This window comes from Podarcis pityusensis (assembly GCF_964106645.2).
Source record: "Podarcis pityusensis genome assembly, chromosome: 5".
In the NCBI taxonomy this organism is placed as follows: domain Eukaryota; kingdom Metazoa; phylum Chordata; class Lepidosauria; order Squamata; family Lacertidae; genus Podarcis; species Podarcis pityusensis.
In genome coordinates, this window is record NC_138032.1 from 40,305,914 (window position 1) to 40,330,543 (window position 24,630).

The window sequence follows — 24,630 nt, forward strand, 5'->3', positions numbered from 1 at the left end:
TCTCTTCTGATGACAATGGCGTCCACCTGAGAGGTGCCAGAACTGAGTTCCGGCTGAAAAAAGTTCTGAATTAAGGTATGACTTACTGTCTTTTCTGTGCTTATTTTCTCTACTTATTGGCAAGATCCCTATGGATACATTGCTATGTGACATTAAAAAAAATGTGCACATTCCCCACTCGGGTTCATTTTTGTTCCATTATGCTGACCTTGAGGGTTTTTGAACAGCCCACAATTCATTGTGATGCCGTTTGTGGATAGGACAAGTATGTCCTGTGATCATAGCTATACTCACACTCTGAATGGACCATGTATATACAGACATTTGTGAGCTACACTGGTATTGCAAGTTGCAATGGCCTTCTTCAGAAAAAAATGAGTGTTGCCACTAGCATATGCCTCATTGAGTTTGAGACATCCCAGGTGTGGTTTTTATTTTAGGGGGGGCCATAGACTGTGCTTGCACATCCCATATACAGTATTACTTTTGATTCTGGTCCTCTGGTGTCTTTTGTGTCAATCAGGTGGCTCCTTCACATGCATGCATACTTTTTACTGCCTCCCTCCCCCGGTGCCTTCCAGATCTTTATTGGAAATGCTACCTGCTCCAGAGGCGAATAGGTTTTGCTGGTGGTGCTGTAGCATCTTAGGACACAGTACAGTGAAACGTGGCCGGGGATCCCCCAAGGAGGTATTCTTCCCTCTCTCCCTTCTCCCAGAGGCATCAACCAGGAGTTTTTAATGAGGTAGTGAGCTGGCGCCCTTGTCCCTGCAGGTATCTTGCAGCAGCCATTAATTTACTCTTGTTCCTGTGCAAGGAGATTTTGCTAGCCATTAGCAGAAGCCAGATGGCGTTTTCATACTAATGAGACTTTGCATTCTAGAGGAACAGAGACCAACCTCTGATTCCACAGGTATTTCTTTCTTAGAAGCCTTGTCAGCCAAAGCAGCAGGGATAGTGCTTTAATTTTTTGCCTGTGTCATGCACATTTGCACATGATACATAGCGCCTTGGTGGGACGGTCTTTTTGAAGTTGATGTGTTCAGGTTGTAGATGTATCGAATGGCATTACTTCATTGTGCTACAGTTGGTATCTGAAGTATCCCTGAGTACTGAGCCACTTTTTCAGATGTGCTCACTGTGAGTGGTCATTTTTAACACGTCTATAGAAAATGGTTGTCGTGTTCAATGGCAAAGAATGACAATTAATATTATTGTGCAAAGCTAGCTCTAAGAATGGAAGGTTAGGATAAAGTTTATTCTTGTATTACTTTTCAGCCCCCCCCAAAGGCTTTCTCAAAGTAGGGCACATAAGGTTAGGATACAACACCCCAAACAACACAGTCCCCCACGCCCAGCACCCAAGTGTTCACATTCAAACTATGTTATAATAAGCATACTGCCTACTTCTGTTTTGAACAGGAAAACTTGTGAAAAGTTCTGCACCCATAGCCCATTTTAACATGTTCCTATCTGCCCCACACCAAACCAGGGCAACTTCCATCCCTTGGAATAGAGGCCCGGGGACTTGTCATACTTTTCTACTAGCCAAATCAATGAAAAACAGAGCCTGGAGAGGCAGAACAAAGATAACATGTACACCAAACAATGCATTTAGGGTTTATTTTAATCTGCTAACATCCAGTCTTGATCTAGACAAAAAAGAAAAGGGGAAAAAAACCACAATTAGATGACTGTTCCTTTTACTTTGCTTTGTCCATTTTCGTCATAGGTTTTGAGAAGAAAAGGAAACAGGCCTCCTTTTCATTAACACTTTTTTTTAAAAAAAAGAGAGAGAGATGTGATAAATAAATATATAAAGCTTTAAATGTTGCTTCATTCAAATTAAACATTGCTTTTAGTTCCTGCAGCGAACATGCAGACCTTACAGATTTAGTCCACTGGAAAACAACTGTTGGGATCTTCTCTCAGTCAGTGTTGATCAGAAGAGTCTGTTCTGAGATCTCAAGTGGGTGGAAAAATAGGGAGGGACTTGGTTTAGAGAGATCGTAAGTAGCACTCTGTTCCTTGGCAGAGAAAAACACTCAAGGAAGGGAAATGGGATCCTGTGTGTGGATTGTCCATGCGGTTCCTGGTGCTTCTTAGGCAGTGATGGGGAAAGCAAGGACTACATGAGCAAAGCAAGCAACATAACACAAGATAGATCTCATTTGATTCCAAGAGTATTTATGTTGGCAAAGCCTGGCGACGCCTGAGGATTTGTCCAGTGATTAACACAGGAGTATAGGAACGTCACAGTGAAAGTGTTTTCAAAAAGCACTTTAAAAGCAGTTTGAAAGAGGCAATAAAAATAAGTTAAAAACATACTCCAACATGTACAAAACAAATCATCCTTTGAAAATAATTTTAACATAATTTTTTTTTCATAGCATGGCTCCCAAGTTCGGCATGTAGAAGAAGCACCTGAGAAAGGGGAAGAGAAATGTAGAAATCACAGAGAAAAGTGGGGTGGGTGGGGGCAGAGGCTCATTTGCATATAATGCCCTTCAGATTTTATTGGAAACCAAAACATTCACTAACGGTAGAGCAAAATGATAATAAAAGAAAAAGAAAAAACCCAGCCTCTTTTCAATGGATCAGCGCATGAGTGCATGCAGTCAACTCCTGGTGACAGTTATTTGGTTGGGTAATTGCTCTGTGCTTTAAGGGACTTTAATTCAACCCTTGAATTTGTTTCTGCTAGTGGAATGTGATAATGCATCATTCAACAAAGAGGAAAACTGAGCAGAGCTGCGATCTGAAGCATATGCTTTGTAAAACAGTGGAGGGAACGAACAGTATGAGGATTTCCGTGGTGCTGGCGTTAATTCGTTACCTTTCATCATTAACTATGAAGAGCTGCATGGCTGAAATGGATTTTAAGGCATTATAGCACCAGCCGGAGCCTGGTCATAGCTATTCTGGAGCATCTACAAGTTTCAGTGAGACTGACATTCCCATTATGATTAAGGCGCATAACTTACTTACTTCCAGCTTTGACACTTTAGCACTAAATTGTGAAAGTTCTGGCCTGCCTTTCTCCTAGACAGGTACGTGTCTTCATGAGACAGCCTCATGCGGAAACTGCACAGTGCAAAGTGTGCTATTAGCCATGCCTGTTGAGGGATCAGAGTGGGCTGAATGAGGATGTGCACTGCAGGTGTCAGGTGTTGCAAGTGCACCTGGTCCCCAAGGAAAGCTCTTTGCAGACACTCTGAACATCCTTGTTGGTGATATAGTCAGCCTAAAACCCAAATGAGCATGTATTTCAAATTGTCTAAGGAGAAGTTCCTTGAAAGTGGGGCTTGAGTCATACTGTGTATGCCATTGTGACACTTTGCTGCACAAATCAAGCAATCTATTGTTTGGCCTAGTTCCTTCCTGCTACCCAGGATCCAGGCAAGGTATTAGTAGAGATGCTGCAAAGCTTTGCAGGCTACACTTTCTTCCTTGGATCAGAGCAGACATGTGCTGGCCAGAATGCTTCTGAGGAGTGAAGAAGAAACAGAGAGAGCTGCCTTAAAGCAGGTCAAACTTATTTGTCCATTTAGCCCACTGTCTACTTTGTTTTTTGGCAACAGGCAGACGACCTTCTCATCACTTGCTCCCCCCACCAAAAAAGTAGAAATTCCAGGGGTTGAACCAGGGACCTTCTGCATGAATCTATCACTGAGCTAAAGTTGCTTCCCAAGTCAATGTCTTGCTGTGCTGGAATCCCATAGGATCCTGGACCAACACTGGCCTTTATTCTCTCATGTTCTGTGTGCATGTGTTAGAATTGCCATTGCCCTCCATATGCTCTTATATCCAGACAGACCCAGGAGGAAGTGAGGTCCATAGCTTACCAGGTTGCACCACAATCTAATATTGCATGGACCTCCTCTGACTTGGTTTGCCTGTTGCACAGATGTGCAGGAGATGTGCTCCTGAGTGCAGGGAGAGTGAGAAAAGCCCAGTTGTACCAATCCCTGTAAAGCTTTCAGCTTTTTAGCAGCAGAGGAACCACCCAAATGGATATATTGGTTTCCAAAGTGACCAGCCAGCTGCTTCTGAGAAGCCCACAAGCAGGACAGCCTTCAACTGCAAATTGTATTCGGAGGCCGGCTGCTTCTGAACCTGGAAGTTCTATTTATGTATCCTGACTAGGAGACATTGTCTCATTCTCTATTAAAGTGTTGGCCAACATGATGTCCTCAAGATATTTTTGGACTCACAACTCCGATCAGATTTGAGCATTGGTCCTGCTGGCTGAGGCTGATGGGAACTGGAATCCAAAAACATTTGAAGGGCACCATGTTGGCTACCCCTCCCGTATAAGGGCAGAAGAATCAGTGTAGACACCACAGCAAAAGTAAGACACAAAAATCAAAAGCAAAGGCGGCAGCAATTCTTCTGGCTACTTAATACCTCTTTTTGTGAAGATTTCTTTGCTCCAACTTTTATTTTTAGTACAACCACTGTTAGGAAAAGCTACCCTCATCCTGCATTGTTACTCACTGGAAAGCATTCTTAACAATGTTTTCTTTTGGAAATAGTTTTGCAGTGATGGTTGATAGACAACACATCTAATATATCTTGTTTTTATGGAAAATGTTTTGCTAGGCTAGGGTCTGATCTATCATAGGCTGTGTACACACATGTAAAGCATGTACACATTTGAAGCACATTTGAAGTGTATTTCCCCTCTCAAAGAATTCTGGGTATTGTAGTTTATTAAGAGTTGTTGGGAATTGTAACTTTGTGTGGGGTAATACAGTGTCCAGAATACTTTGAGGGAAACAATGTATTTTGAATGTACTTTAAAGATATTGTGTTTGTTCCTTCAGAGCTCTTTCATTGGCCCTTTGCTCCAAACGGCTTCCATGAAAAACCATTGCTCAATCACTTTCAGTGTGACTTTAGGTGGTTGGCTGACACTACAAAACCTGCTTACTGTCTTAAGGACTGCAATAGTGGAAAGCTATGAGCACTGGGGGGGAGAAGTTTATCCAGAGCCAGAAGTGTTTTTCTGCAGTAGCCACTCACATGGCTGAATACAGATGTTGATTTTCAGTGGCTGCAGTAGATATTTGCAAGACTCCTCTGGCACCAAGACTGCAAACATTATACACTGTTGCTGTCAACACAGGAAAAGTTCAGTAAATGACACGGGAGGTGAAAGGGTGGAAACACTATCCACCAAAATGTTGGAGGCCCATCAATGCCTAAAGCCACCCAAGAAAGGGCATTTGGTGTCCAAGCAAAGACTCTATCACACTCTTTTCTTCTCAGCCCTCGAGAAAGCCACAGATCAGTTTCCCTCTGCTTCCTGCACTCTATTATAGCTCCTTGGCCATTTAGCTGCATCCTGAGTTCCTTCAGTGGTACCTAGGCTTTTAAGTTCAAATTATCATATGCCTACTAGTAAGCCTTTCTGTAATGGTTTAAGATTAATGCTTTTGATTTGTAAACTGGAAAATTCAGGGGAAGGAGATAATATGTCAAAGCTGGGACTTGAAATGGGGAACCCCTCCACCAGCTGCAAGTATGGAGGTCTAAGCAGAAATGATCACCCACCTACTCACCTTCCTCGGGTAGATTTAAGGGAAGCTGATGAAACAACATTCAGTAGTTTTATTTCCTTAGTCTGTTCTTAAAACACAATGTTACACAAAGAAAATGTTGGAGAAAGACTACCACTGATCTCCCCAGAGGTCTAAGATTTCCACAGGCAAGATCCATTAAGGTTTACTCGGGTTGTTGTGGAAATAAAATTTAGGCACAACAAACAAAACACTCCACTTTTATCCTTAACCACACAAAATGTGGAAGCAGAGTTTGGCCTTTGGAACCTGCTACCAATTGTGCAAAGTATAACACAGCAGGCTCTCCAGTCTTCACGCTATGAATATGGATTAGCTGCTGCAACCATTTTTATATTATAGATCCATAACTATGAATGCACAGTAGAAAGCCTTTAGGTAAAGCTACATGCTCTGCATATAGAACAGCTGCTTCTTCATTGCACACATACGTTTGTGGGAAAAGGGAAATGTGAAATAGCATTTGCTTTTGTTTGTAAAGGGTTTCTTTAGTTACAGAAATGCACAGGTGTCCTGGGAATTTAGCAAACTGCCATTCATCCCCAAATGTAGGATTTTTAACCTGCAGCCTCCTCTACCCAAAATAATGCTTTTAAGAAAACAACCCAAAATAACTAGGATGAGATAGTTTTCCTTTCCTAAACCTCAAGGGCATCTTTTTAGCCAGCTGTGCACACTCAGAGAACAGGAAGGTCTTATTCCTAGAAACTCTGCCAGGCCCATACAAGACCCACACTAGCACTGATTGACAAATAGATCTGGCAAAGTACTTAAGAACTTGCATATTTTTCAGTGTAGGGTAATCAGGAGCACCTGGGCATTTGGGCTGATCAGAGAAACACCGAAAGAAAAGGACAGGTTTTTCAATCAGCCTGCATGGGGTGGGATTTTTTTACTGGGTTTTTAATTTCTATATCACTCCAAGTCCCTTTTCACTGACTGGCAGTAGAGAATGCGTAGACATAACAAGCTCTGTGTGCTTAATCAGGCAGGCTTCTATACTAGAGACATGGCTTCCCTCCTTCTGGGGAAAAACACACACACACACACACACACACACACACACACACACACACTACAGTTTGGAACCCAAAGCTTTGGCAACTATGCAGACAAGAGTAGCCTAGGAAGAGGGAAATCCATTGCAAACCATGGGAAATGACAGTGCTTCTTTGTGAACAAGTATATCAGCCTCTCTATATTTCCAGTTTTCTCTCTGATACATAGTGAGTCCATCCATTGAGCATCAACCTAACTGCCAGCTTATTTCGACTTCATCTATAACCTAGTCATTTGCATCCTAGGGAACAGGGAAGGAAGGTGACAAACACAGCTTGCTTGAGCTCCCCCCCCCCTTTCAGAAAGGCTTAGTAGAAAAGAAAGACACATGCTTTGGATGGAGATCAAATTATCACTTGATGCTCTCCAAACAAAACTTAGATGTTAAAAAAGAGAGAGAGGAAAAGGGATTATTGTGGTTATTGAAGGCTGGAAAAGAACACCAGACAGTGCCTGAAGCAGAGAATCAGTCAAGATGCCCAGTTTTCCAAATGCTACAGCTTTGTTAAAATAAGACAAAGGCAAGGCAGGCTTTGCTCATCCTGGAAAACAGTGGTAACACTGCCTCTTAAGTTCAACAAAGCAGCACTCCTACAGCTGGTGGATGCAATGCAGCAAATGTTAGTTGCTTCTAAATCCCATTGAAATCAATGGAGTTTGTGTCCAGCTGAATGCTTAAAGTGCAGCCCTATACTACCACTCGTGGGCACTGAGGACAGCATGGAATGCCAAACAATGAGCATTTTGAATATGTAGTATCTGTGCCAATTCAAATAAAATGCCTTCCCACTAGAAGCAAAGAGTGTTTTGAAGCATAAACATAAGCAAGAAAACAGCCAGCAATGTGGTGATCAGCAGTTTGAAGGGAACATCATGGACCACCTCCTTTTAAATGTCAGAGATTGGTGTACCCCACCCCCCAGTTATTTCTAGGAAAGGACGTTTTCATGAATATGTGATAAGAACCCATGTTTGGTTTTATGTGGGATTTAGTAGTTAGCATTTGAATAACTGCCCATGAGGTAAAAGCTGAGAATATTTTGTGCACAAACCCACCAGTTGTTTTGGTAGTGCAGTGTGTAGGATTGGGAGTGTGTGCATGCAGGTCAACCAGTGCCATGTATTCAAACTTCTGTGCTTGATATGCGGTCCAGGCTGTATTTTGCTTCCTTGAATGTTTCTCTTTCTCAACTTCCCCTTTCCCTTTCTGATTGCTTGTTTTGATACTGTTCTGTTCTTTTTGACCATGGTTTTCCATTTGAAGCCAAGCAGCTGAAACTGGAGGGAAGTCACCGTCTGGCAAATTCGCTGCCATTTATTATGACTTTCGCAACTGAAAACCTCGCTTGAGCAAGGGAGAAAAACATTTGACATTTCTGAGGATCAAATTACTCTTACCAAGGGAGAACAGTGGTTACAAAGCTACTATCCGTGACCTCTAGATTTGCATCTAGGAGGATATGAAACATTACACTGTATTTGGCGTCAGAGCTGGGGGACCTACGCTTGTGCATTTTAAACTCTGAGCTCTCTAGGACTGATTCCTTAATATTTTTTTGTTTTATTTTATTTTATTAAGAACCCCATTGGTCTTATAAGAAACAGTAAAAAGACCCTTTGTTTATAGAAGCATTCTACCTTCTGTTTTACAGACCATTTTTTTGTTTTTTGTTTAAATAAGAGTTGCTGTTTTTAATTCCATGTTCTTTTATTATGGAAACCCTAAAATCCTGTTCTCAGTATAAAATTCCGTCAAGGCTACCACTTCTCTATAATATGGCTCATGTAGTCCTCAGTAGGCAAGCGCCCTTGCTCTTCCGTCTCTTCCTTGGGAAGTGCCTCGTTAGACCGGTGAAGAAGCCGCTCTTCCCGATTCTTTATCCTTTGCTCCATCCTCTCCAGCTGCCGCTTGTACTGGTATCGCTGTTGGAAGAGGTCTTTTGCATAGTCGTACAGCTGCATGTCCAAGTCATTAAGTTCTTCGATCCTCCTTATGGTGTTGTTGTCCACCTCTACTCCACCTGCCCTTGTGCTGTTGTACTGCATGAACGGCCTGATGAATTTCAGATTGAAAGTTCTCTCAAACAAGTACTGTGTTTTCCTCTGGAACTCTGTCAAGCCAAAAAAGGCCATGTCTCTGAGATTCTTCTTCGCGCTCTCCAGCAGTATCTGTGCTCGCTTGTTTTCTGGTATGAAGGACATATTATAGCAACCCACCAAGCTCAGGTCAGCCAACATCCTCACTTGGCGATTGTTGGCTAAGTTATATGGGCAATCCATGAATTCCTGAAGAGTACAGCCTGACCAGTCTGTGCCTTCGTAGCATGATGGCAGCTCTTCGGGGGTTGGCGTCCGGCCATCACACATGTGCAAGGATGTTTTCCAGGTGGCTCCTCGTTGGACGTGCCTCCATTCGCTGAGGTAACGGGATACAGGATCTCTCAGCAGAGTGATGTAATAAAACTTCCTGTAAGAAAGAAGAATTGTATGTAAGGATTCTATACACATCGTAATATAACTGTTTGGCGCTCTGAGGCCTAGCGTATATAGAAGATGGGACAATAATCAATGAGCTGCTTTGTGTGGGAAATTGCAGTCAACTATAACTATGCATGAGTGCAAGTTGGTGCATGAAGGGGTTAAGACAATAGAATTGGATTCCTAGACTTAGCTAAGTCACACACCCCCACTTCCTGTTCCCTTGCTCTCCGTGCCATGAAAATGACCGAGAAAGATGTGTCTAAGCAAGCTCCACGTTCACAGCACATGTTTGAAGTTATCTAACTGTTTTTTTCCTACCCAAGAGCATTCTGCCTGTGTTCTCACTGTTGCTGCTTAGATAAATGCATGAATCTGATGTTTGGAATGTTTTATAAGTAAATCATTTTAAACATACTTAACAGTGTGGGGTCTGTTCATTGCAAGAGGGGTAGAAATAGATGTTTGCAAGCAGACTAAAAGGGACAAAAGGGTCTAACAAGCTGAAGAAGAAGAAGAAGAAGAAGAAGAAGAAGAAGAAGAAGAAGAGTTTGGATTTGATATCCCGCTTTATCACTACCTGAAGGAGTCTCAAAGCGGCTAACATTCTCCTTTCCCTTCCTCCCCCACAACAAACACTCTGTGAAGTGAGTGAGGTTGAGAGACTTCAGAGACGTGTGACTAGCCCAAGGTCACCCAGCAGCTGCATGTGGAGGAGCAGGGAATCTAACCCGGTTCACCAGATTACGAGTCCACCGCTCTTAACCACTACACCACGCTGGCTCTCCTGTAGAATGAGACATGTGTTGTGCTAATTGCTGCTTAACTTTTGTGAGTTTAGACTCTGCTACTGTGGCTCTCTCCTGCTGGAGGAGTAAGTTTAGCCCCACATTTTGAATCCAGGAACCCAGCCAATTCTTTGGTTATTTACTCCCCAAACAGAGATTCATATTTTTCCTCCCAGAGGTTGCACATTATGTTCAGCCAAAAATTATTGCTGTAAGCAACATACTGGTTCACAATGCACAATCATGCACACTTCAGTCCTCACTCATTCATCCATGTCTCCAGTCAGGATAAAGCAAACCAGAGTGCTGGTTTAGCATAATGTATGAATCAGTGCTCATGGTTTGCTTCTTCCAGACAATCTATGTGTAGAAAGTCAAGAATAAGCTTTGGTTTCCAATTATCATGGTTTGCACTTCATGCTTAATGTGAAGCAGCATGCACCAGCAGACTGCAGCTTCATAGAAAACCATAGTTTATTTTGAACGATGGCATACCATGAAGTGCAAAACAGACCAATATCTAAATGCAGTTATGATTGGTCTCCTCTTTCTTATAAGAATCTCATTGATAAACTCACTTACGTACAAAAGCATTACATTCCCCTAATCAGAAATCATCTCCGTCTTCCCCCCCCCCAAAAAAAATTCAGGAATGCTCCATTGTATTTGTTTCCAGCAACATACTGCAATGTCAGAATAAATAAATGGAATTCAAATGATTTACCACCCTCATATAGCTTGCTTGCTTTAGGGATCAACTGGCCTTTCAGACTACCATGCACCTTAAAATCCAGTCAAGAAGACTCACTCTGGAGCACTGGTCAACAGTTACTACTCAGATAACTCACACTTCACACACAGAGTGCCCAGGCATAACTACAGCATTTCTGGAATCTCCCCTGGCCATGGCCTACTCTGCACTTGCCCTAAGTGTTTTTGCCTGGAGGGAGGATGGAGAGATGTGGGACATGGATGTGTAGAAAGAAACCTGTGGATTTGCATGGCTGGAGTGTAGCCTGCCACCACTGGCATGTGACCAATGTTGCCTGTGAAGGCTGAAAATGGTTGCTCACACTTTCTAATATGGCCAACCCCAAATCACTTTCCTCCTGACTGTGATACACCATGGCTGAAAGCATTGCTTGAGAAATGCAAACAGAAATTAACAGGCTGAATGCTGAAGTAGACTGAGACAATATTATACTGTTTGGAAATATACTAAGGACACATGCATGTCCATCGGGCAATGAGTGCAACGTCAAGTAAAAGACTTGTGTGTGTGAATCAGGCACCACACAATTCATCACCTCAAACAGAGCTTCCTTCCCAATGACCTTGAACTTTCTGGCGGAGGCAGGTCACCAATTATCTAGTGATGTATATTGTTGTATTTAGCCCTTGACGCCCAACATAAAAAATAAAATAAAAAGTTGCCCTTCTTAAAACCAGCAGGTAAGTTTTCCACCTGCCAACAGTTCCAATGTGACTTTTTTTCCTGGGCAATGCTCACTGCTGCACAAGGCAGCCATTTCAGTTAAAAGTGCACCAAAGACACTGGCAAAGAAATTAAACTGCAAACAATGGTATGTCCTTACTTCTTAATACCATATTGGTCCAAATATAAGCCGCACCCGAATATAAGCTGCACCTTTAAAATTGGGGGGGGGGGGGGAGAAAGAAAAAAGAGGGAAAAAATACTGAAATATAAGCTGCTCCATTCCTCGCTGCTCCTGGCTGCATACCTGGCTGGTGGGGGTGGGGAGTCGCACTGCGTTGCCAGTGGCCTTTCCCTTTCCTCTCTCTCTCCCTTCCTGGCTTTGGGGGAGAGGATGGGGGACTACACATGGGGCGGGTGCCGCTTTGCCGTGCTCCTGGCACAGTTTGCCCCACGCTCCTGGTTGCATTCCGTAAGGTTGCAAATGTAAGCCACACTTTAACTTTTTATGGTCGGAATTTGGAGGAAAAGTGAGGCTTATATTCAGGCCAATACGGTAATTCACGAGGGTCTTGAATGCATCGTTCCCCCTGCTGAAGTCACACTGACAGAAATTTAATTTCATTTAATGGGCATTGGAGGAAGTCCAGAGTGCATGTCTTTCAACTTCTGCTTTTGTAAGCAGAGCAAATAGGAATGTTTGCTATTCAGGCTCTCACCAAGCTAAGGATGTCGCACTGTCTAATAAGTAACCATAGAGGGTGGGTGGAGGGGGGGGTCAACTTCCCATGTGTTTCTTTCTTTTCTCATTCCATTTAATAGCAGCCCATAATAATGATTCATCTTCTCTGACCAGGATGCAGCTATGATTTAAATGATCAGTGCTAAGAAACCCCTAACAGGCAGGGATAAAATATGACAACGGAAGGCACCGGAAAGTGATGACTGATGCCAGATGTTCCAGAGAGCGAGAGTGAGCGACAGATTCTAAACATTATAGCCTTTTAGTTTTAAAAAGGGTGAACTCCGGTGGATGTATCTGTCTTTAGACTAGAAGTTCCAAATATAATTTTAAGTCGTCCCCTTCTCACCCTGGTTCTTCCAAGAGGCAGTATTTTATTATTACTGCAGTCCTGCCTAGAGCTAGGGTTTTCCGCCGTGAAAGGTGACCACCTGGCAGTGGATGATGATTACAATCGCACAAGAATCCAAATCCTGTGTCAAGAAACCCCAGATGGATGCTAAGTAAAATATAAATCCCATACACCTATCAAATATGTGGAAATTTATTGCTTCTAAACTGGTTTGCATGACTTGCTCTGAACCAGATATGGAACTTCTGGCAGTGATCAATACATGGTGCAGGATGGGATTTGGGTTTCCCGGAAAGGGAAACACAACCATGTGTTCTAAAAGAACGAGGCAGCCACTGCAGGGCACAGAGACTCTGGTCCTAGCTTTGTATTGACATTACCTGAGCATGTTTTCCTCGCCCTTGCACAGGGCTTCCACTGATGGGGTTTGTTATGTGAATCGCACCCAAAGTGATCTACTACTGAGTAGAAATGTACAGGATTGTACTATTTCTATATTGTATGCTAATCCTTCCTATTCCATAGCTGTGGGTGTATTGGCAGGGCTGGTCTCTGCCCTTCATGGTGCTGATCTTTCAGATGCGACCACTGAACCGACTCCCCGTATCTTATGCACTACAGGAGGACATGAAGACTGGTTATTTAGGATGTTTTCAGCACCAGGTTAATAACAACAACAACAATAATTATTTATACCCCACCCATCTAGCTGGGTTTCCCCAACCACTCTGGGCGGCTTCCAGCAAGGTTAAGACATCCTTGTTTGCTCAGCCATGTTAAAAGGGCTACGTTTGGTTTTTCTCTTTTAGTTTTTATTATTTTATAGCATGTGCTTTGATTATAATGTATTTGATGTTATTACAGGACACTGCCCTGGATCCCTTTTGGATGAAGGGTGTTTTAGATCATTATTTTCTTAATGGACAAAAAAGACAACAGAGGTTTCCTCTCACACAAGAACTTTCATGTAGGAATAACACAGGAACATCAAAAGCTGTCTTCTGTCAAGTCAAACCACTGGTCCATCTAGCTCAGTCTTGTCAATTCTGGATGGCAGGGACACTCCAGTGTTTCAGATGGAGGACATTTCCAATCGTACCTGGAGATGCTGGAGAATGAACCAGGGACATTTTGCCTGCAAAGCAGGTTATCTACCACTGAGCTATGGCACTCTACACATCCTCTTTTGGTAGCCTGCAACCATAGCCTAATGAGGCTCCATCTTGTTAAATGTTTCCACTTTAGTCCCTCATGGTTGTCAAGAGAAACTGGGACGGAAAGGGAAGCCGCATTAGGGAATTGTCAAACTCCTACCTCTATAAAACTCAAGCTTTATTTAAACAAACATTAACAGTGTGGTAGAATATATATATTTCTCAGGAATAAGACAGTCCTCTATGCCAAGCTCAACTTTGCTTGTATGGCAAGCTATAGGGCATTGCTTTAATCCAGAGTGTTTATCCTTGGTGCTAACAGCCCGTGATAAAATGCAGCAGGGCTTATCTGGTCTAGACTTTTGCAAAAATATACCTGGGCTTTGAGTACCTAGAGAGTAAGCTTTCTTGTGTCAGCCTTTCTCTCACCGAAAGAAGAACTCTTGCTGCTTTGCCTAATTCATTTTTTAGCTTCATGGAAGCAATTAAGCAAATTATTGTGCTCCTATCGATCCCTTCTCCAAGGTTATCCCTGCATCAAACACAGTGCCATTTAATGAGCCATTCACACAGGAGGTCACCAATCTGTTACAGAAAAGAAACAGAGGATTCTCTCTTGCTTCCAGAGTTGCCACTTAGGCAGTCGGCCATTCTAATGGCTCTGAAATTTTTACTTGTTTACTTAGAATATTTTCATCACTATGTTCTCAGGGTGGGTGGCAACCATATAAACATCTATAAAACATAAGCATACATTAAAATCTTAACAATAATTTGGAGTTATAACCACATGAATAAAATGGCAACCTCCAAACCAGCCGTGTGAGTTATATTTCCTGCATAAGGCTAACTAACCAAACTAATACCAAACGAAAGCCTGTGCACATAAGTGACTTTTCAGTTGATACGGAAATGAATAAATTGACACTGCCAACTGCATATTTGTTACTGTCAGGACTCCTACAACACAATACCAACCCTTACAGGGTGGGGGGCTTACAAGTGTGGGGGGTTCAAACCCACATTTCCCAGTTTCCATTACGTGGTTCTTTCCCATAAGCTACCTTGCAGCCCACTGTGCCATCTCCTTTAACATTTTTGGAGTAAGTGTGTCTTTGTCTTGGTACAACAGGCCCATCTGCCCTTCTCCTGGTCATATGGTCCTAACCTTGCTGTACTTTTTAGTTAGTTTAAATGTACAGCATGAAATAAAGTGCTTATTTCCCTCACACAGACCTGTATCCTGTGTGCCTATTATGGTATAAAGGACTCATAGCCTGTAAAAAACCATGGTTAAAATGTACAGCAAGATTAGGACCATATGACCAGGCCATGCCAAGCATTGGGAGATGATTCATCTTTACCAGTCTAACTTGGGCCAATTAACCCATATTTCGTGTCTGGCTGAACAAACAGCAAAGGACTCACCTTATGCTTGCAAAAATGATATGGGGATGCACACTAGCTAGGAAGAAACAAGCAGTAACTTACTCCCAAGTAGATGGGCACTGACATGATAAATTACCATATGGAATGAACCTAAGGAACACTTTTACTGGTTCAAGCCATGAGTGCAATGTAGTTACAGTGGTACCTCGGGTTACAAACACCTCAGGTTACAAACATTTCGGGTTACAGACTCTGCTAACTCAGAAGTAGTACCTCAGGTTAAGAACTTTACCTCAGGATGAGAACAGAAATTGTGTGGCGGCAGTGCAAGGCCCCTTTAGCTAAAGTGGTACCTCAGGTTAAGAATGGTTTCAGGTTAAGAACGGAACAAATTAAGTTCGTAACCAGAGGTACCACTATATAGGTCAAAAGGGTACTCTGACCTGACACACTTATCTAATAATAATAATAATTCGCTTTATCTTGCCTAAGGCAGCCCAAAGCAAACTACAGCCAAACAACACACACAAAAACACAACCCCCCCACTACACCTAAGGAACATGCCAAAAAGACAGTTTAGATACTTTCTGTCTGTCTGAAGGTGAAGAAGACACAGTTCTTGGGTCAGAAAGACCGGCAAGGAATGTACTGGGAACGCATTGAGAAAGGGGAAGGATGGAATTTCTTTTGGCCGCATAAAATTGTTGACTGAAAGTGCCTGTTTCACAAGTCAGAGCTCTTAATTCACTGTGCTCTTGCTTCTGTGTTAAAGGAATTTATTTGATAACTATGTAATGGACTTCCCTGTAAAGGAAAAATCTGAAAAAGCCACTTCCCTAGAAGTCTTTTACTATTTGACGCCACACGATTCGATTTCCATTTCTCATCTTCCATCCTTACATAACATGCCCTCTCTGTTTGAATGTAATTTAATATGTGTATAATGATTGGTAGAAAATAGGCTTAATTTGCCTCAACCTGTTTCCTCTCATATGGCACTTATTATAGCTCTTCCTGTTCCCCTGCATGAACAAAATAAAGCTCTCAGACTTCCGAATGTCACCAGCGAAAAGAACACACACACACACACACACACACACACACACACACACTTCCCTATATATGTACATGCGTATGCAAAATAATGGTTGCAGTACAAATTAACAAAAGCCAGAAAAATCCAGTCCTCTTTTCTTAGGCTATTAAAGGGGGCTGGGGGCGGGAAGGAGTAGCAAAACAAACCGTTATGTTTTTCAGGTTTCCAGCAGTCATGGCTTTGTGCATATCAAGTGAATGTGTGCTTTGCTAGCTGCATTTATTATAAAAGACCTTTTAAAAAAACCCAAACAAAAAACCCTTGATGGATGGTACCCTTGGGAAGTTAAAAAGATGAATTGTTTATGATGTGAAATGCTGAGCAGCTTCATGAACACACTCCTCCGCTCGCAGGTCATAACTCACTGAATGCTTTCGGTGGCCCTGTCACATGCTATATACTGATCCAGCAGATAACACTGATCCAGTAGCTGTTTGCATGGAGAACAGGTCAAAAGACCAGGACTGTAAAAGGAAAGTGAGCAGAAATACAATATGGAGGGAGTATAATTAATACTTCAGCAGTGTCATCCAAATAATCAATAATAAATAAATCAGGCAACATTGGACAACAACAGTTGGTTGCTATACTTTAAAGAAGCCACACAAACACCATTTTCAAAGAACAGCTATTTGGTGCCCTTCAAGCCTGTCTGCGGTTAATTGAAAACTCCAGTAATTAAATCTATGTTTGTTATTATTTTGGTAAATATCTGTGCCAAATGAAGGAACTACTGGGGCTAAGTTTGCAGCATTCAAAATACCAGGTGGTCTAATCAAAGCTATGATTTTATCTCTCTCGCCACCAGTGGAGATGTAACAGGAAAACATGGGCGACAGGAATGAATTGTGGGGAGACTCAAGTTTTGCTTGTCAGAGAAAGAGTCTGGAAGCATCTACTTCAGGTTTTACAATAACCACAGTTCCCTGTATTATCTGAAGTGGGAGACTGTGGTTTGTATTAATACTAGTCATTTACTTTAATTAGTGCACACACCAGAACCACAAACCTGCAGAAGCTTATGCCACAATAATTTCGTAGTGTTGAGGCCCAAAATACTGTACCGTTTTTGTTGCAACAGACTAACATGGCTACCCCTCTGGAATGTTATAATTAAATTTAATTTGACTGTTATCCGATTGTTCTGCTTCTCTGATTAGTTGGATCCAAGCGAAGCAACTGCCAGATTGAATAAAAGACAAGCAAGGCAAAACTAAATATAAATGAGGAAAAGGCCACTTCTGGGACATAAATGAGAGCCTGTGTGGTGCAGTGGTTGGAGCATGGGTAGCCAACATGGTGTTCTTCATGTGTTGTTTGAGTACAACTCTCAGCCAGCATGGCCAATGGTCAACAACTGAAAGGCACAATGTTGGCTATTCATGGGCTAGACTAGAGCATCAGTCCTGGCCTGGTGAAGCCTGGGATTCCACTCAGTCATGGACGTTATTGTGTGACCTTGGCAGCCCATTATCTATCAGCTGATCCCAACACCTTGTCTGATAGGGGAACATGGAGAGGGGAACGTGTCCTCTGCGTGGTGCCCTGAACTCATTGAAAAAAGGGCAACATATACAGTTGTGGGTACCAAGAGCATAAAGACCTTAACGCAGATTGATGGAAGTAGTATGGCTTGCATGGAATGCAGGCAGAATGCCAAATCTCAGGCCATCTCCCTGCTCTGTTTTGACCTCCCTGGGTGGTCTTGGGTATCACACTTTCTTTTACACTCACTTTCCCATCTGTTAAATTGGGAATATTAGTGATTAATGTTTCACCGAGGGCTGCTGTGAGGATGAGTCAGACAGATACGGTAAAGCACTTATTATTTAATTACTAGTATTCGGTTGTGGAAAATCCTAGTGCTGTAATATCAGATAAAAAGAAAACACATTTGTGTAGAATTAAAATATTCTATACCAAAATAAAACAAAGAGTGGGGGTGGATTGATTTGCCAGATGGTGCTGTAAATCACGCTCTGTTTGCTTCCGATCTTCCCTCTTACCGGCTAGGATAGATTCTTGAATGATTTACTATAAAGCGACTCAAACAATAGTCATCTGTAAGTCTGTAGCAAAACACACCAGTTAACACAGCTGTTGCAGTGGTTTAAGAAGGGGGCATTGAACTGATCACTGCCATGGCACAACTTCCATACTAGACTATGCAGAAGCCTCTGGAAATGAAATGGAAATGAAACTGTACCTAACAACTACATTCACTCTCTTTGAGAAACTGACGTGTAGCAGGTGTACACACCTAGGCTTGCGGGGGGGGGGGGACTATCTCCAGCAGCAGAGAGGAACCTTACAATTCTGGGGTGAGGGGGAACCCAGAAATCAAAGGAGAAAAATGTGAAGCGATGTTCTCTGCACTTTAGGTGGCACACAAAGCTCTTGCTGTGAATGACACCTATAGAAACTGCCAACAGTCAAGTGGTTTTGCAAACAGGGGAGGGAAACATCTTACAGAGATGGTCAAAATGGTGGCGAAAACTTGGTCTTAGAAGTGCAACGGGAACATGCCTTGAAATATGAGATTGCTCTCCAGAAGGCAAGCGGCTTGGAAATGCACTGCCGATTGAACATGGCAAAACTATTCATTATTCTAGTAGAATAACCAAGACCACTGCTTTCTGAAAATGCAGCTAGAGACTTTATGAGCCTCATTAATCATTTTTCACAAACTGCTGATCTGGAAACAGCAGGGCAATTCGTGGTTTCAACTTCATTTGCCTGAAAAGACCATAGCACATTTTCTCCGGAAATTAAGGTTTTCCTCCTGTTTTGAAGAGGAGTGCACAATTGCCATAGTACTATGCTGCACAAAGCACCTGGCTAACTTGTATCAATGGTCTGGTCTAGACATATGTAATGGCTAGCCAAATAACCTGCAGTGGCTTCTTAAATAACAAAAGCAATTATTGCAGTGTAGAAATAATCACACCCAAAGACTTATCTCAGACATCCTGTAATGTGATGGCAAAATTGTTTAGCTGACCGAATTTAAGCACTCAGAAGCCATCAAGCTGAATCAGATAAGAAATCCATCCAGCCCTTTGTTCCTGTACATTTATTTCCAACTTTAGGATCACTGGTATGGTAGAAAAGGCACCTAAGAAAGAACTGGACCAATGGAGTTTAGCAGCAGGCTAGAGCTCTCCATTACAGACATTTTGAACCACTGTGCACATTGCCTTAATCAAACCACAAAGGATTGTACTTTCTGTTCAGCTGCCTAAGTATATTACATACGGGTTTCTCTCCTGTCTTACTTACTTTACATAGTGAACAGGAGATGCAGACCAGGTGGCTGGTACCAAGACAAGCTAGAGGAAAGGCTGGGAATGCATGGTGACCTTATCTACCTGCCCTCCAATATGTACCTGGCTAAAGGAATAGTTTCTTCTGTTTCTTTTCATTATAGGAGTGCATATTAAGCACTATTAGGGGGGAAAATTGGAGCAGCATGTTTTCTTTACTTTCTGGGTGTGACAAAAGTAATTTGCTGAGGCCAGGAAAATTTTATTTTTTCACAGGGAGCCCTCTTGTTTCAGATAAACAGATTTGTAAGAAATTGTAAATGTCTTTTCGTCTAGAAGTTTATGGCCCTATCTAGTGTTTTGGCCTTGCATGTTCCAAGCTTCGATGTCAAAAGCTATCAGGGCTGAATTCCTTTATCCTCAACTTTCACTGTTGCAATCTGCAAAGGCTCCTCTGACCTACTGTGCATGATTAAGCAACAGAATTATATTTTATACTCCCCTCTTCCTAAAATTCACATTTGTTTTCATCAGAACTCACATCCTCCTGCCCTTTCCCTTCATTTTTGTATTTTGTAATCGGCCCACTTTCACAGATGACAGTCCCTTCCTTTTCATTTCTTTCACCATCATCAGCTTCTCCCTTTAAAAAGCACAAAAAACAACTAAATCTTCTGCATTACTGTTTCCTAGGTAAACTTCTGTGCTCTTTTAGAAGATGGAAATTTAAGAAGAACAGCATGCTGGCAAATGTACATGCATGCACACTATGCATTTGCTTTTGTTTTCCCCCTGATACTCTTGACTGACACTGACATGTGGCCATTATTCTGCACTGAACAGTTCAGCATGCCCAAGGAGAGCAACTGGAATTATTTCTTCACACCACCCCTTGTTCTTTCCCAGCACACAGCCAGCTAGCTAACTCTGGAAAAACGCTGTGCCTTGATCCGTTTGGATTGATTCTTAAAAACCAAATCACAAACAGGCCTGAAATATAGTTTAATATTTTGCACATATTAGGTGTAGCCTATTGTTTAAAAAGGAGTTGGGTAGTCTGATAGGAAGTTCGCTTAGCTTGACTACAGTTGCATTATTGAGTGTTTCTAAATCCTGCATTCCTAAATTGCTTTTGCAATTCTGAAAAACAATAATTACATTTGGGAACTGAAACCCTGTAGAAAAAGAGAGCACAATGGAATATTTTAAATGTAAATGGAAAAGTCATTTTTCTGTTTCATTACTAAAGTGTAATTATCATGCCTGAAACGTGATAAAACATGCCTACTAACCCTGATGAGTATGTTCTACCTCTACTGTCGGAGTCATTATGCTTCTGAATACCAGTATCTGGAAATCACAAGGGAGTGTTGTTGCACTCAGGCCCTGGCTTTTGGGTTTCCATAGGAATCTGCTTGGCCACTGTGAGAAGAACATGCTGGACTAGATGGGCCACTGGCCTGATCCAGCAGGCCCTTCTTAGGTTCTTAGGAGAGTGAGGAAATCACAAAGTTATTTTCTCTTGTCAGTTTCACAAAGTGAACTATCAGTGCGCCTCGCATGCGGTCACACTTGAGATGCCATTGTGTGCTGTGTGCATGAACATACCTTCAAAAGAGATCAGCCATGTGAAATTGACACGATCCAATAATTTTGCAATGACAAAAGGTTCATATTGGCTTTAGTTCCCTTGCAACAAAATACAATGATTTATTTATGCAAGCAAACAAACCCACCACCATTGTACAAGAGATACATCAATGTAGTATAAAACAACAGTCACTTGGTTACGATGCTGCAGTTTTATACATACATATATACATACATACATATTCTAGTTAATGCAGCAGCCCGTGTCCTTGGCGTTCTGTGAAGACTCATACACGACAATAAGTTTTCATGTGAAAAACCCGTTAACAATCAAAGAGTCATAGGAATAAAGTAATATCAAACAAAGTGAGACTGACACACACAGAGAGAAAACAACCACCCTGAAATGCCCTCTATAGATGATAATATAGCAGTAGCTGCAGCCAGAGCAAAGGATGCTTCAAATGTCTGGCAATTCTGGGGTGCAAAAAATCCACTAGATGGCACTTTGTTACTTTGAAAATCTATCTGATGAGAAGAAACAGTCTGCGAACATATTGCAGTCTTTTCTTTTTTAAAAAACCCCCACAATAATACTGTAGCATTTCATATTATTACAACACATTTACTCTGGTTCCCATGGGGTTTCCTATGTGTCTTACATATTAAGGTCACAAGTGGAAGCGAGCATAACTGTGGGGGAGGGACAGTTGTGAGTGCCTGCATTTGCTGTGCTGGTCTCAGCTGCAGGAGGCTAGTGAGCTGACAAGGATCTACGAGCAGAACCAACTGGCGCCAGGACACATCTGGGTACCAACTGCATGCTGTGCCAGGAAAGTTGGGCACACCAAGCCAAACAAGAACATCCTTGGCGTATTATGGAACCTCCCTTCTGCTGCGCAGAATTCACAGGACGTGCCACCGGTTTTCGCGTTATATTAATGGTTGCAGCTTTGTACAACATAGTCACTGCTTGCTAAAAAAAAAGCAGGGCGCGCCAAGGTTTCTCTGACACGAATGCCAAAATCTAGCATTTTAAATGTGCTCGAAGCATGCACACAGATAGCCAAGCAGAACAATTTCTGGAGTTTCACCGAAAGTATTTGAAATGGAAGAGAGAGGAAAAAAATCTAGCAACAAAACTGAGGTACTTTTGTGGCTTCCACAGTTTGAGCCAATGGGGGTGCTGGGAATGATACTGCCTGCCAAATGTATGGACCCCCCCCCCCCAATTCCTGGCCACTGCTTGGTGGTAGCATGTTCAGAATCCCAACACAACTTTGGTTGTGCACTTGGTTCAGAAGAACTCCTTTATTTTTGAGTGAGCATAATAAAGTCTCTTTGCAGCTCGCTTTAAGTACGCTGCAATTGGCCTACAACAGGAAAGATTCCCTTTGTTTCCTCAAGGGTTCCAATAGTTCTTTTACTCTGCAGTGAGTGGAAGACAAGAGTGAGAAGGGAAAATTCCAGAGAGAAGTGGAGGAAGTGCTTTTTCCAGCTCAGTCAACAGCTGTATTCATGATGAGCTGTATGCATGGCCGGTGCAGCGTAGTGGTTAGAGCACTGGACTAGAAGTTGGAAGACCAGGGTTCAACCCCCCATTCAGCTATGAAACTCACTGGGTGACCTTCAGCCAGTCGCCAGCTCTTAGCCTAACTGACCTCACAGGGTAGTTGTGAAGATAAATGAGGAGAACCATGCATGCCATCTTGAGCTTCTTGGAGGAAATGTGGACTATAAATATATTCAAGCAAGTAACTTAGCCTTTTCAAGCATTCTTAATTTTAATTTGTGGAGTGGGAGGAGGGCCACATGCACTGGCTTTGCCCCTCCAACTCCAACCTGCCACGATGAGCAGAAAACACTGAAGGGGAAATGGAAGCGTGTTTGACTGAATGTACCTACAAGCCCTCGCCTGATTGTGCATAGGGTTCCTGATTGCATGGAGGACCTTCCTTCGTCAGGGTGAGGTGGCAGGGGGTTGTTGCACACCCCTCCACGTCCCTCTCCACAGATACAATTAAAGAACACCTGGATAAGGCTTTGGTCTTCCCCATATGAAAAAGGCCGCTAAATCATGCAGGCTTCTCATTGCAATGTTATCAAAAGCACAATAGACTATGATCCTTTTATGCTCTATGTAAACACAAATAACCTGCAAGCATTTGGAATAATTAAAAAAGGGAGAAACCTGGGACCAATGCCACCCCACCCTACAGCAGCTGCCTCTGCTATGGTGCACTATTTGTGTTGAACATTAGGCCATAATTGATTATCTACATTCCTCCCCTCCCCTCTGGAAAAGGACACAAGATTCCAGTTAATGCCACTTCCTGATCTTCCTTAGAATATTCATGTGGCTGACCATTCCTAACATAGCATCTTCCACATGCACTTCTCTGTGAGGATAACTCCCAAAGAACTTGTACTGAGGCAGACGCTACAGAGGAGGAGTAGCCCATGGTGAACGGTTGCAATTATAAAAGTGGTTTTCTAGCCCTGGTGATATACTACAGCTGTGAAATGTTGATCTTCAAATAAGGAGCCCTATATCTGCAGAGTTATTGAGTTACTGCATATTGATCTCTCCTGTAAAGGATTCCCCCCCCCCCCCAGGTTAAAGCTTCTGAAAGATAAAGAGTAGAGTTGTTCATATCATGTCCTTTTACTAGTACAGTGGTACCTCGGGTTAAGAACTTAATTAGTTCCGGAGGTCCATTCTTAACGTGAAACTGTTCTTAACCTGAAGCACCACTTTATCTAATGGGGCCTCCTGCTGCCGCCGCCGCACAATTTCTGTTCTCATCCTGAAGCAAAGTTCTTAACCTGAGGTAATATTTCTGGGTTAGCGGAGTCTGTAACTTGAAGCATATGTAACCCGAGGTACCACTGTACCATCAGCTATTCTACCATTCACACTACAAATATTAAGTCTGTGCAGACAGGCAGACAACTGGAGATGGTAAATACTTTCCCATTTCTAAGGGTAAGTGTGGGTTATTTGAGACAGCATCAAGTGTTGGACCAGTGTTGATGCGAGTTCAAATCCCTGCTCATCAACAAAGTTTACTGAGACCACTTCCTAGAGCCAATTACTATCTTTCAGTCTAATTACCTTTGCCAAGAGAGTGGGGACTAGCAACCTTCTGGTCTATCACTTGTGCTTATTCTCCCTAGAAGCTCTGTTCTGGACTTGACCCCAGGCCTCAAGATGTGGTGGGGTGAGTTTAGTAATGCCATGGGTCATCCTCCCCCTTCCCCTTTAGTTGACTAATGAGGCACCTGGCAAGTCTCTGCATTGGCCCTGACCTCCAGCTACTTAAAGAAAGATCAACATCCTGCATATGTGTATGGGGGCCCTCCAACATACTGTGATCTGGGGCCTGGGAAGATGACATTAAGCCCACCAGTTTGGCAATGCAGCAACCACCACTGTTTTCCTTCCTTGGGTTCTGGCCTCCTGACTTGTGCCATGGCCACAGTGGTGCCCTTGGGCTTACAGGCGGGAGTTGGGCAGTTTCATTGCCGGTGGAGGAAAGGCTAGCCCTGAGCCACAGCTCTTGCATGTGGATGCCATCCAAGGGTCTTGCTCCTGAACAACCTCACAAGGCTGTTTTGAGCCTGAAATGGGATGGTTACCACAGTTGCTTCCACTGAACTCTTTGTAGGGAATGACTGGACACAAATAACAACAGTTTAAA

General features: G+C 42.6%; 1 protein-coding gene across 1 annotated transcript in view; it reads right to left on the reverse strand.

The window, feature by feature from the left end:
- Window positions 1-1,608: 1,608 nt before the first annotated feature.
- HS6ST1 (heparan sulfate 6-O-sulfotransferase 1) overlaps window positions 1,609-24,630 on the reverse strand; it is a 184,886-nt gene continuing 161,864 nt past the window's right edge. The window contains exon 2 of the mRNA XM_081008444.1: window positions 1,609-9,108. Coding sequence (XP_080864570.1) covers window positions 8,400-9,108 — 709 coding nt within the window. The 3' untranslated portion in view covers window positions 1,609-8,399. The remainder of the gene's footprint in view (window positions 9,109-24,630) is intronic.